Raw genomic sequence first — 14,445 nt, forward strand, 5'->3', positions numbered from 1 at the left:
GCCCCGGCGGCTTGGAGGTGCCGTCCCGCGCTCCCCCCCGCCTCCTCTCCCCGCGCTCTGGACCGCCGGCTGCAGGCTGGAGTTGCCCTCTCACTCCCCCAGGCTTTTCTCCCCCGGCTTAATCTCTGGGCGACTCCTCAACCAGCCCCGAGGCAAGTGCAGCCATTGGACAGGTCGGTTCTGGCTGCTGGTTTCGGGGAGGAAGGTGGGAGAAGCCTGACGGAGCGAGGGGGAGGGCAGAAGGAGGAGGGAGGAGGGTGCAACAGCAGATCTGGCAAATTGCGAGCTGCCTTCACTACCCCAAGTGTGGAGCAGGGAGCGGGGGAGCGCGGCGGCGGCACTTCCTCCGCCACCAAACTCCCGGGGCTCGGCGGGGGCTTGGGGTCACCTCCTCCTGGGTAAGGAGGAACCCCCTCACGAGAGATTTTAGCCTGACTTTTTCCCCTTCTTTCTTTCTCTCTCTCTCTTTTTTTTAAACACATTTTTTCCTGGCTTCGGACCTCAGACTGCTGCAGCCCAAGCCTTCCAAGGGCTCAGCTCTTTGGGGCTGCCAATCCCTCCGGCTGGGAGAAAGACGCGTGCCCAGCGTCGGGCGAAGAAAAGAAGAAAAACTTGTCGGAGGGGTTTCACCAGCTCACTGTAACCCCCTCCCCGCAAACGCTAACCTCCCGCGGGGCCATCCCAAGACAGGGGAAAGTTCCTTCTGAGCCGTCAGCCCTTTTGGATTTGGAGGCGGCACCAGCGCTGGCTGTGGAATTAGATCTGTTTTGAACCCAGTGGAGCGCGTCGCGGGGGTTCGGAAATCACCTTCTGCGGCCACTGGGGTGGCGTTGCCTGTGCGGAGCCGAGTTTGGGAGCCCGGTCTGCAAGTGGTCTTTTCTTCCCTCAGTTGTTTGTCTGGGGTGAGGGCTGCGAGACTGGGAAGTTGCGGAGAGAGACCTGGTGGTCGGGAGAGGGCTGTGCTCGCAATTCCACTCCCTTCTTCCTTTTCCCGGCCTCCGGGCGTGAGATCCCACTGAAACGACAAAGCCCTCCCGTCCCGCCGAGGCCGGTCGGCAGCACTCAGCCCGTGGCCCCCGCGCCCACCAGGAGCCCGAGAGCACAGGGCGCCGGGGAAGGACTGGCGCGGAAGGGGAGGGAGGTCTCGGCGGCAGCATGGCGAGAGTACGGAGGGCCGACCTGGCCGCTGCAGGAGTTGTGTTACTTTGCCACTTTTTAATGGACCGGTTTCAGTTCACCGAAGGGGAGACCGGAAACCAAAGCAAAGGTAAGATACACTTTTGCTTGTTAATTTTGCGCGCGGCTGAAGATCTCTCTGGCACCCTCTTTCCCATCCCACTCCCACCCTGTCTGCCCTTGTGAAAGTTACTGCAGTTGCTTTTTGGGTCAACTTGGGTTCGTCTGTGGGGGAGAAGAGGATTGGCAAAAGAAGGATCTTGGGGAATGGGGGTTTTCCTGAGGATTTCGGGCTTACCTCACCTGAGCGGTAGGGGGTGGTACAGTCTCCCCCCAAGTAGCACAGAGAGGGCTCTGGTGTAAGAGCAAACCTCCTCTGTGGATACCTCGCTCGGGACCTGGCATCCCAGGGCTGTATCCTGGCCGGCTCCTCCTCCATTCCCTGCTGCTCCGATAAACTAAGCGAATGCGTGCGTGCTGGGGCCATGGGTGGGTGCTGTAGTGGCAGCCGGGGATCGCAGGTCTCCCCTCAACAAAAACATTCCCTGCGGCCGCTCCTATCTCCCTCCGAACATCCTCACCTTAGCTCCCTCTTGCCATCTAGCAGTGAGCCGATCCTGGAAGTGGGGCGAGGTAGGCGCCGCTGGGCGAAGAGGGGGGGAAGGAGGTGGGAGAGATGGGGGCGGGCGCGTCCCCGGAGACCAACCCCTCGCTCTATTGTCCTCCGGCTGCCAGTTTCGCAGACAAGCCTGAATGAGCCGGGGTTCCTCCGAGTGCCCTGAGATTGCCCTTGCGCTGCCCGGGTCTCCGCACCCCCTCAGTGCCGGCGCTTCCTGCTCCCGCGCTTGCGTCTGCCTGGTGCCCCTTCTGTGGGGAGCCGCGCCCCTGGGGCGAGTGCAGAGCCGGCGGTGTCGCCCTGGGCCGGTGGCCGCCTAAAAGCAGCCGGGCGAGGCGCTGCATACCGCGGAGGTCCAGCTGCCTCCGGACTGTGTCCGTTGCGAACCCGGCGCTGCCCCTCATTTCTGCCTCTCAGTGAGGACGCAGGCAGAGAGGGACCTTGGCAGAAATTTATGAACTCTGGTAGACTTCAAGAGGTGGTGAAGTGAAAGAAAAAAAAAAAAAAAAAAAACCCAAACAAGCAACAACAAAACAAAAAACACTTGGAGAAAAATGAAAAGTTTCTGCTTAGGATAATGGTAAAAGAAACTGTATGCTTCCCCAATCCTTAAACCTGAGAGTCGAAGTTGGAAGGCTAGGGAGGGCACCTAGGGATTCCAGGTAAGGTAGATCTTGAAGGAAGTCTTTGAATAAAATTTTGCCAAACTGGGACTTGGAAGACGGCCAACACACTGTATCTGTCCCTGGTTTAAATTCTTACAGGGGAAGCACAGATGCTTCAGAGGTGCGTTTGTGGAGGGGGAGAGAGAGGGCAACACTTTAAAAGCTGAGAATAAAATGCACATTTCCTTGTTGATTTGTTTTTGTCATTTATAATTATTCTTCATTAGGTATTATTTAAACCATTAGGTTATACCTCTGTTCATTTCTCTGATACATTTTGTAGGTTAAAAAATTTTTTACCAGTCCACGATACAGCACATTTATTAAAAAGGTGCAACAGTAAGTAGCACGGACTTATTCATGGGATAAGTAAATGCTTAAGGAAAGCAATTTACTTCATCACAGAGGAGGTTAGAGAGGTGTGTTTGTGTGTCAGAATGCATCCTGAGTTATTTATTTGAAAACTTCTTTGACACTAGAAATAGTGCATTTACAGTAAAAAAAAAAAGTCAGCAAGTGTTTATTTTTCTGAGCTTTCTATTATTGTTATATTACCAAGAAATGAATATATATATATACACAGACACACGTATAATATAAATCTGCTATTCTAAATTCCCAAATTGAAGATGAAATTCTTTCCATTCTGGGATTGGCCAGATAATTACAAATACAAATGCCTGAATTATTCAGCATAAATGTACTACTGTTTTAAATGAATCCAGTATTTTTGCTAGAAAACTGCTGGAGAAACTCATATAGGATTGAATAAAAAAGGCAGAGTTTTAAATATTTTGGCAAGTTTTTGGAGGCTTTATTACAAGCTAAAGCGCCATGTTACTGGGACATAAGTCTACATATAGTTTTATGAAAAAAAAATGGTTAATCTACTGAATATATAAAATACTGGGGGGCGGGGGGACCCATTGCTGTCCAGTCAATTCTGACTCATAGAGACCATAGGACAGGGTAGAACTGTCCCATAGGGTTTCCAGGGAGCAACTGGTGGATTCGAACTACTGACCTTTTGGTTAGCAGCTGTAGCACTTAACCACTATGCCACTAGGGTTTCCATGCAAAATATAGCAACTAGTTTTCTTTGTAAAATTGTCTATCTGAAAGTTCAATACAGGACATTTTTGTAAATGTCAACAGTCTTGAAATTTGGCGTGTAACCATCAGGATTTTCATTACAGACATTTTGGCAAAGAAAAACAAATCTGATTTCATAACAGGGTCATTTTATTATGCCTTACTTTCAAAAAAAAATTTTTTTTTTTTTACTTTAGTAAATGCTGCAGTTAATTTCACTGCCACCAGAGGGCAGAGAAACTGCTAATTTCTTCTTCCCGTTCTTCCCCAAATCTCAGATTAATGATCCACAACATTTTGTTTTTCTTGTATGGAATACTTTTTGATATTTCAGCTTGATGTTTATAAATGGGTGGCAATTTACAATAATCAACTTTCATTGTATTTCTATTTTTCATTGACATTAATTAAATATTCACTCATTCAACATTTATATAGCATCTCCTAATTTTTTAAGACCTATAATTTGAATTCATTGTTGCGGTGAAATAAGTCCACTTGAAAAAAACAAATATCTTCTTTTGCATCATAGTGGGAGATCATTAACAAATTATCCTGGGATTTCTGAAAATACAGCTTTTGAATACTCCTTTTATGATTAAAAGCTCGTTATCATATAATGAGGTTATTTTGAGGATCGAATGTATTCTATGAATACTGAAAAAATTTTGCCTATACTAATAATAGTATGTCTCAATTCCAATATTTAGAGAAAAATAAGCCTAGAATAATTCTCATTTTTATAAATCTCAAATCATCTCTGCATTGGTGCATATTCACCCTTCCGCATTGGGTTTCCAAGGAGTTGCTGGTGGAGTTGAACTGCCAACCTTTTTGGTTAGCAGCCAGACTCTTAACCACTGTGCCACCAGGGCTCCCTTGTAACCATAGCTGATTGTAAAACAGCTTACTAACTGTATCTAAGGATAAAGATGTTTTAATGTCTTAAAGAATTCTAAAACATAAATTATGAAAAAAGGCCTAAAATTTGTAGTTAAATTTTGGCCTGGTTAAATGTGACTTAAAGCAACAGTAAATTCATTACAATTATATTAAAAAACCTAACCCTTTGCCACCGAGTTAGCGATGCTATATAGAGAGCAAAAATAATTAGGGCCTCAGAAAATATGCACTTTTTAAACTTTCTAATATCGCTTTAAAAAGGAACCTTGGTGGCATACTAATTAAGTACTCAGGCTGCTACCCAAAAGGTCAGGGGGTCAAACCCACCAGCTGCTACATGGGAGAAAGATGTGGCAGCTTTCAGGAAGATTACAACCTTGGAAACCCTGTGGGGCAGTTCTACTCTGTCCTGTAGGGTCAGTATGAGTTGGAATTTACTCCAGGGCAAAGGGTTGGGTTGGTTTTTTATAGTCTGGATTAGGAGCCCTGGTGGCACAGTGGTTAAAGCAATTGGTTGGAAACCACCAGTGGTTCCTTGGGAGAAAGATGTGGCAGTCTGCTTCCGTAGAGATATACAGCTTTGGAAACCCTATGGGGTCACCATGAGTTGGAATTGATTTGAGGCATTGGGTTTATTATGTTTTTGGATAGTCTACATACAGATAGTTTATGCTTTTTATTTAGCAGATAATTTACGCTTATTGTAGTTCCTTCTCTGGCTGAATATTTTCGTTATTTTATGCTTTCATTGGAGTCAAAAATCTTAGTTTGAAATATCTAACTTGTAAAGGTTTGTTATGAGAGTGTCTCTGTTGATACATACTGTCACTAGTGTGACATTTCTAGCTCTTTGCATGTATTCCTAGAGCGAAGGATTATAGGTTAATTCACATGAATATTCCCTCTAAAACATACATAGCCCATTGCCATCAAGTCGATTCCAACTCATAGTGACCCTATAGGACAGAGTGGAACTGTCCCATAGGGTTTACAAGGAGTGGCTAGTGGATCTGAACTGCTGACCTTTTGGTTAGTAGCCGAGCTCTTAACCACTATGCCACCATGTACGTGGATCACATTGTTGGACAAATGACCAGTTAATTGTTTTTATCAATCAGTGTATGCTTTTGACCACATTCAAAAATTTAAAAAAACAGGAGATGTGAAAGTTTTCTTCCTTTAGTGAACAGATAGCAGTTGAAGCCTGAAGCTGAATAACTGTGGACGGAGACATAGTGGGATCTAGAAAATTTATATCAGTGATAAGATTTTTAGTACATGGATGTCTGCCCAGAGGTTTGGAATTGTTATAATTAGTACAGTTTGCAGTTTTGTTAAATGTAATCTTCAGGAACAGACTCTTTAACAGGGAGAATGTACTTAAGTATCACTTGGTAATGGAAGGAACAGGTCTTTTTTTTTTTTTTTTTTAAATAAGAATCAGGTACTCTCATGTAGAGATTTAGAAAATGTGTATTTTTTCAGTTAGTTTTGTCTGTTTATTTTCTAATAGATATTTTCTATGGCAGAAGCCATGTTTTTAAAGATGAATGGATTTATCGACAATCGTGATCATGAGATACAAAGTTTTCAGCTGTTTCCCTGTTGTTGTCGTCTGCCATCAAGTCGATTCAGACCCATAGCAACTCTATGTGAGAGAGTAGAATTGCCCCATAGGGTTTCCTAGGCTGCAGTCTTTACAGGAGATCACCAGGTCTTCCTCTCGTGGAGCCGCTGATGTGTTCGAACTGCCGATCTTTGGTTAGCAGCTGAGTGCTTAACCATTGCACCACCAGGGCTCCTTTCAGCTGTTTCTCTACCACATTAAATATGACCTTTTCACTATGGCCTTCAAAACTTTTACCTTAACTTGTTTACCCACCTCTGACACCACGGCAAGTTTCTTAACTCTAACCAAATAAGGACCTTGAGGTTCCCTGAGTTTGTACCCTGCATATACCATTCCTCCCGCTCACTGTTCCCTAATTCCACCTTCATCTGTCCATCTCCACTTATTCTTACAGACTTAGCTCAGGTGACACCCCTCAGCAAAGGATGTGATGTCTTAGATCTCTTTATGCCATTTTTAAGGAATGCGCTGGCTTAATACTATGAGGATTTTTTTTTTTTTTTTTTTCCATTTCGGCGTATCCTATATTCTATTAGACCACAAATTCTTGAGGTTAGGGTCTATGCCATTCACCTCTGAATCCCCTGCAGCATCTACCCTTTGGGCACACGGTAAGTAGTTGTTGGGCGGCATTGAGCTGTATAGAATGATAGTCGAAGCTGGACTGTTGACTTGAGTATCACCTTGAGAGAATTATTTATGTTTCTGACTCTATTTATGACTTAGCTCATCAATAAGGTGGAAGTGAATATAGAGGCTGGCTTCACAGGAAACTGGTTTAAAACCAGAGCATAGGAGACAGGTTGGTTAAACTGTTCTAATGCTTTTGGCAGATGGTGTTTACCTTAAATCTTCTATTAATGGATAAAATTTTCAAAAAGAACATTCCATAGTACTTCTGGTTTCTGAATGAATGTTCACTCATATTCTTAATCTAATGCCCTAACATACAGTATGTGGTGTATGTGTCTGCGTGCGTGTGTGTGTACACATTTGGTGGTGGAGGCCTTCTGTTTTCAGTGGGAACGAATACTATTAAATAATCTGGTTCTCTGGGAAGCCATTAACCTACATTAGAGGCGCCTCTAAAACATAGTCTCATAAAGCTTGTTATAAAGCTTGTACAGTAGCTTATGTAGGGAGGTCGTTGCGGATATTGTATAATACGTTGCATAGTGTCTGTTCAGGTGAGAAAGGAAGTGGGGGGCTGGAGAGAGAGGTCACGTTGCAGTAACAGATATCGTTGTTCTTCTTTTCTGTTGGTTTTTATCTTCTGCTTTTTATGAATAGTGACCAGATGTGTTGCCTTTTAATATTTGGAAAGCTCAGAGCACAGTTTGTGACCCACCTCCAACAAATATGTAAACCTCCTGGCCTACATTTTGTGTACCAGCTCACCTACATCTTCATCTTATCATTCCTACCCTCATTGTCTTTTGCACTTTAAGTGAGCATTCCTGATTTTAAATCTTACCTTGCATTTGTTTCAGAGTTGGAAAATAAGTAAATAACATGCAATCATCTCTGTAATATTGAAGAGAATGTGTTAATATGCTGCTTTTCAATTTTCTCTTTACCTGCCTAACTCCAGTCCTTTGGCTTTTATTCTGAGTGCATTTTCCCAAAGCTTTAACTACCTCTGTACGTTCTTCATGCTGAGAGGTCTTTCTTCTTTATCAAAATTTGTGCAGGATGTCTTTCCTCCCTACCCCCCCACCCCATACACACACAGTGATTCTGTTTAATTGAGGAAAGCTAGTACAGAATGGGAAACCCTGGTGGTGTAGTGGTTAAGTGCTATGGCTGCTAACCAAGAGGTTGGCAGTTCAGATCTGCCAGGCACTCCTTGGAAACTCTATGGTGCATTTCTACTCGGTCCTGTAGGGTCGCTGTGAGTCAGAATCGACTTGACGTCAGTGGGTTTTTTTGGAGTACAGAGTGACACACAAAATAGTGAAGCTCTTGTTATGATGGTTTTGTCTGTTGTCATTGGTGTCATATATGCCTGGTCAACTGAGCAGAATAATACCTGAGAAAAGATGAGTTTAAAATATTCTGCATTGTGTTGTGACCAGATGTTGAAGCTGTTTCATATTTGCTGTTTGGTTTGTGTTTATTTTCCTCTCTTTAATTAAAAAGGTGGTGAGAGATGGAATGATGGTACAGATTTGTATATTTAAGTAGAATTAGAGGGCTTGTCAAGGGCCTGTTTGGAATTAGTATAGCCTGGTAAAGATTGCAGATCTGGACATGGGGTCAGACAAGATTGCAGATCTGGACATGGGGTCAGACACTGTGTGACCTTACTTGAAATCCAGACTTTTTATTCCTTTCTCCAGAGGCCATCCAAACAGATACAGGCCCTACAAGCTCTCCTTTACCCTCCAGATTAAAAGAGCCTGTCCTCACCATTTCTGTTTCAGGTGTTATAGCAGAGAGTGTTCTATTATTTTGTCAAAAGTGGGTCACAAAAACAGAGATACAGATTACCAACTTCATTTTAGTTTTCTGGCATCTTATTAGTTAGTTCCTCCCCCTTCCCCACCTGTTATTTTTTACTCATTAATTGGAAATATTCTCTAGAAACCATATAGCTCAAGATCTCATTGTGTAGGTAAAGTGCATAACTCATTGATGCTTTGAGAATGTAGAGGGAATAGGAGGAATTTTGCCCTGTGGATAAATTGCATAAAAATCAGAATATTTAAAAGTCAATTTTCTGCATAATCCTTGGGGTTTTCGTTGATAGAAGAAGTCTAAAGCTGATATATTCTGTTTAAGCATGATGCTTGGTAAGTACACCTGATTTATTTCAATTACAATACATTCTTTGGTCCAGTTGGAATATAGAACATTAAATGTGCAGTAATGTTTTTTGGGGTAATAGTATTATTTTTCTGTATGTATATGTATCTGGTTGTAGGAGTAGCTCCCAACTTTTTTGCTCTGAAACCATAACTTGAATATCCAATAAAATAGTTATTTCTCTAAACCATAAGAGGGAATTAAGATAAGTAGAATTTATCGGGTAAGAATTCACAAATAGAAATAATTTTCAGTATGTGAAATAGTTTTTTTTTAGGCACATACCAGTATGCTGTGCTGGATCTGTTACGCATACTTGCTTAACTCTCTCCAAGGTACGACATTTGACTGTAGCTATCACTGACCAGAAAACCAGTTAGCATCGAGTCCATTACGACTTGGTGACTCCATGTGTGCAGAGTAGATCTGTACTCTTCAGGGTCTTCAAGGCTGTGACCTTTTGGAAGCAGATCACCAGACCTTTCATCTGAGTTATCTCCAGTTGAGTTCAAACCTCCAAGCTTTTGGTTAGTAGTCAAGCACTTTGAAGTTATTTAATTGGTATGTTTTTGTTCATTTGTTTGTTCAGAAGGGCCCATTGACCTTACTGCAGGCATGGCCAGGGGCAGGTCTGTTATCGAATCTGACTTTTCCTTTTGGCAGTTTTCTCCTCTTCTTCTTTTGCTGTCCATGTCCTCAAGAATGTCTGAACGTAAATTACACCGATGGGCTCTGCATTGTAAAATATTCCAAAAAAAGTGTATGAGAAATGATTTTTGGTATAATGAATCATGTTTTCATTGCCTATGGATTCTATTTAAAGAAATTCTGTGCTGAAATTTTTGGCTTAAAAAAAAAATCAACCCCTTAATTATTTCACTAATGATGCTTTATGTTTAAGATTAACTAGAATATAAAACCCCAAACCAAATCCGCTGCTGCCCAGTAGATTCCAACTCATAGCGACCCTATAGTACGAAATAGAAGTGCCGCATAGGGTTTCCAAGGCTGTAATCGTGACTCAAGCAGAAAGCCACATCTTTCTCACATAGAACAGCCCATGGGTTTGGGCCGCTGACCTTTCGGTTAGCAGCAGAGCACTTTAACCACTGTGCTACCAGGGCTCCCCAGCTAAAGTGTAGCATGTGTACATGATGTTCTAAAGAATTATCTCTCTCAGGAGTTATACCTTCTGATATGATATGATTTGTTGTTGTTAGGTGCCATCAAGTCAGTTCCGACCCATAGCGACCCTATGTAAAACAGAATGAAACGCTGCCTGGTCTTGTGCCATCCCTGAAGTCATTGTTATGCCTGAGCCCACTGTTGCAGCCACTGTGTCAGTCCAGCTCTTTGAAGGTCTTCCTCTTTTTCACTGACCCTCTACTTTACCAAGCATGATGTCCTTCTCCAGGGACTGATCCCTCCTGATAGCATATACAAAATATGTGAGACAAAGTCTCACTATCCTTGCTTTTCCTGATATTAGTTATTTTTATTCTCTTTACTATTTTTATCGGTCCTGGGGGTATAAGACCTTGAATTTTTTTTTTTTTTGTAATGGAGTCATTAAAATAGACAATCTTGTTATTAACCTTATATTACTAATTGACGGAGCCCTGGTGGCCCAGTGGTTAAACACTCAGCTGCTAACTGAAAGGTTGGCGGTTCGAACCTACCAGCCACTCTGCAGGAGAAAGACATGGCCGTCTGCTTCTATAAAGATTTTACAGCCTTGAAAATCCTATAGGGCAGTTCTGCTGTGTCCTACAGGGTCACTATGAGTAGAATTGATTGAACAGCAATGGATATTTGGATCAATTTTTGAAATTGTATTTACAATTATTTATAATTTGCTAATTCCAAGAAATGAAAGGTGAACTAAAAGGCATAATGCTATGTATTTGCATTCTTGTTCTTTGGCTCTTGCTTGTTTGGAGTGGGGGTGGGGACGGTCATTTGCCTTTTTTGGGTCAGACAACCAAAGTTTAAAGAATATTTTTAAAACTCTCTGAAAACTATGGATGTCCTGTGAAAATAAAGTTGACTTGTAAGGTTAAAAAAAAAAAAAGCCATTTCAGATTTTAGTTTAAAAGCAGTCTTGCTAGGTTATAAAGATATTGCATAGTATTTTATTTTTATATGCTTGTTTAGTGTCATTGGGTGTTATATAGCTTTCATAATATGTATTTGTATCTGCTTTGATTGATAAATTTGATTTTAAAACTTAACATAAGAGGTTTTTAAAATGTTTTATTTCTTTTATTCAAATCAAATGTATTTTGTGAGATTTTGTGTTAGACATGAAGTATGGTAAATGTATTTTCTGTATCAGATTATGGTGATAAAACTTATTAATATGAGTATGTTGTAAAATAATTTTGGTAACAATTCACATTGTTTGTTGTTCTGTTTTTAGCAATTACACGTACTTGTGTTGGTCCTAGCTCGCCCACAGTTGATTTATCTACTCTCCCTTCAATGGTGTGAACGTTGGTCCTGTGAGCATCCTTGCATATGTCTCTTCAGTTCATGTACAAAAATTACATCAACCTTTAATTAGAGGTAGAATTCATGGATTATTTGGTTTGTGAATATTTTATAAAAGCTAGTTGCTGAGGTAAGCCCTACTAGACTCTTCCAAGATAAAGTACTTTAATGGAAAAAAAAAAAACAAAAAAACCCTATGATTGTCCTTGTACTAATATCACACTGTCTTAATTACTATAGTTTTATAATAATTCTTTATATCTGGTGCGGGAAACCTATTCTCCTTGTACTGGATCTTTAGAAGTGCCTTGGCTATTCTGATAGGCTCTTTACTCTTCCATAGACATTTTAAAATGAACTATTAAGGTTTCACTAAAAACCCTGCTGGACTTTTAATGGGAAGCACATTATATCTCTGGATCATTTTGTGAAATACTCAACCTCTAAACTGCTTGGACACTATGTAATTTCTTTTCTACAATATCTAATATCCAGAGCAACACCACAGCACTTCACAGCAAAGGGTTAATAGCGGCTATTTGGTAATGACCTTTTTTAAGTTCCAACTGTGTTCCTGGATTGAGGGCTGGTGCTGTTTTCCTCATCATAGCATTCAACTCGCCATAGATCTCATTGTTTCTTAGGAAACACATGGGAAATCATAGGTTAAATTGGATGACCCAAGGAAGGGCTGTTAATTCCTGAATTCTTAGGAAATACCACAAAAGAGGCATGAGTGCCAAAGAGCACTGGAAGTAATGACATTTTGATTAAAAATGTCTCTTTTAGCAACCTATCTCCCGACTTGCATAGCAGGTCCAACCAAGACTTTTAAGTTTGCTGCCTCTTAAATGGTAAAATCCTTTGGATTTAGGATGCTCCTTAATGTGTTCTACTTAGCTAATTAATATCAATTCCATGAGAGACTTACATTGAGAGAGAATATATTTTACAAATTGTAACCGTTTTAAAGATAAGAGATTTATACTTTATTTAGACTACAGACATTTATAAATTAGCGGTTTACACTTTGCTTTATTTGAAAATCCTAACTTCATCTCAATATCAGGACAGTTTATGACAGGCTGTTTCTCCAAGCTCATATATACTGATCTGGATATTTTTAAATCAGGAATAAATGGACACAAGGCGGGCAGTTCGGCTTTTATTTCTTTGTGATTTAGCCTGCATTATCTTTTTAACATCTGTTGTTCATTTCAGATATTTTTAAAAACAAGCATGATTCAAAGTCATTCAGCAGATGATAGTCTCGTTGTCTGAACATTGCAAAACAGCTCCATACGGGAAGCCAGATTTGTGCAAGTTCAGTTTTTGACAAACTGTTTTTAGCAGAAAGGTTTATAAAATAGGCACAGCCAGTAAGGCTGATTTCTTTGACTAAGCACTGGTGTTTGACTTCAGACTGCTGTCTTCCATCCCCAGTTCCATTATCCTTGCTCCAGCCTGTCACCATCCTTCTTAGCCCAGTTTACTTCAGTGGCTTCCCGCTTTGCCTCCAACATCATCCTACTGGAATCCGTTCATCATTGCACAGCCCGGAAGATCTTTCTAAAGTGCAAATCTGGCCATGTCAGTCCTCTGTTGAAAACGCTTTCATGCTGTTGCATTGCTCTCACACTAAAGGTCAAGGCCCTGGATAATCTAGTCCTGGTTTACCTCTTAGATCTTCAGATTCACTGCTTCTTCCTCCTACTCCTTAGGTTTCCCACAGCCTCTCCCCTCTGAAAATTTTCACAGGCCAGTCCCACTTCTTGGAACACCCGTTTTTCCTCTTTCTAGCTGGCTATTTGACTTTCTGGTCTTTGATTAAGATTGTTGTTGTTAGTTGTTGTCACGTTGGCTCCAACTCATGGTAACCACATGTACAATGGAAGGAAACGTTGCCTGGTCCTGCACCATCTATACAATCATTGATATTCTTGAGTCCATTGTTGTGGCCACTGTGTGTTTTGAGTGCCTTCCAGCCTAGGGAGCACACGTTCTAGCACTATATTGGACAACAGTTAGTTATGATCCATAGGGTTTTTATTGGCTGATTTTTGGAAGTAGATTGCCAGTCTTTTCTTCTTAGTCTGTGTTTCTCTGGGCTCCACTGAAACCTGTCCACTATGAGAGACCTTGCTGGTATGTGAAATACCGGTGGCATAGCTTCCGACATCATAGCCACACACAAGCTACGGCAGTATGATAAACTGACAGACGGGTGGTGTCTGATTAGAATGGATTTTTGATATAGTGAATCACCTTTTTTAAGTGTTTCTTCCCAGCACCAAGTCTGAGGTGGGGGCATTGCCAAAGTAGACTCTATACTTTCTCATCATATCACTTATCATAAAATGGTATAATTGCCTGTGCCTGAACTTGACGGTAAGCTGCCACAGGCTAGGGGCCATACCGGACTGATCACTATTGCATCATTAGCTCCAAACATAGGAAGCCCTCTCTGAAAATTTGTTGCATGAAGAAATCTTGTGTTGGTATTCCACTTGTATGATGGTACTATATTTGTTTACCTTCACCACTCAGGCAAAGAATTTTGATTATGGTAGCTTATGTCTGCATTTCTTTGGGCAAAATTTCTGAATCATAATTTCTGTAACATGATACCTTGGGTTTAAATAGCAGTGTCTAAAATGCATAGGCAAGCCAGTGATTGAATGACTTTGGAATCAGAGTGTTTGTCAAATGCTGTCATAGGATATGGATTTGTAAAGAATTGAGAATTCATTTACAAGTGTGGTTTATGAATGATCAAATTAATTACAGAGTTGGGAAGAACAGAGAAAGATACTTAGCCATTCTTATCAGAAGTAGTTTTAAAAATTCTGACCTTTGTAAATTTGAATAAAATTTCAAAGACCATAAAATGGTAAGATTTTATTCCTCTGCAGTGATTTATAGCCTATTACTTGCTACTTGAATGTCTGATGAAATAATAAAAAAAATAGGTTAATTTGGTTTTCTGAAGGGGATGCCACAGTTGAAAAGGCCATGTATATGAACAATGAATGAAACAGAAATTAGAGCTAAAGCCACAGAATTTATAT

General features: G+C 41.3%; 1 protein-coding gene across 1 annotated transcript in view; it reads left to right on the forward strand.

Annotated features, from left to right (window-relative positions):
* Window positions 1-297: 297 nt before the first annotated feature.
* The window catches only part of PLXDC2 (plexin domain containing 2), a 540,324-nt gene continuing 526,176 nt past the window's right edge, over window positions 298-14,445 (forward strand). The window contains exon 1 of the mRNA XM_064284902.1: window positions 298-1,267. Within this exon, the coding sequence (XP_064140972.1) occupies window positions 1,156-1,267 (112 nt within the window). The 5' untranslated portion in view covers window positions 298-1,155. The remainder of the gene's footprint in view (window positions 1,268-14,445) is intronic.

This window comes from Loxodonta africana, chromosome 4, assembly GCF_030014295.1.
Source record: "Loxodonta africana isolate mLoxAfr1 chromosome 4, mLoxAfr1.hap2, whole genome shotgun sequence".
Lineage (NCBI taxonomy): Eukaryota > Metazoa > Chordata > Mammalia > Proboscidea > Elephantidae > Loxodonta > Loxodonta africana.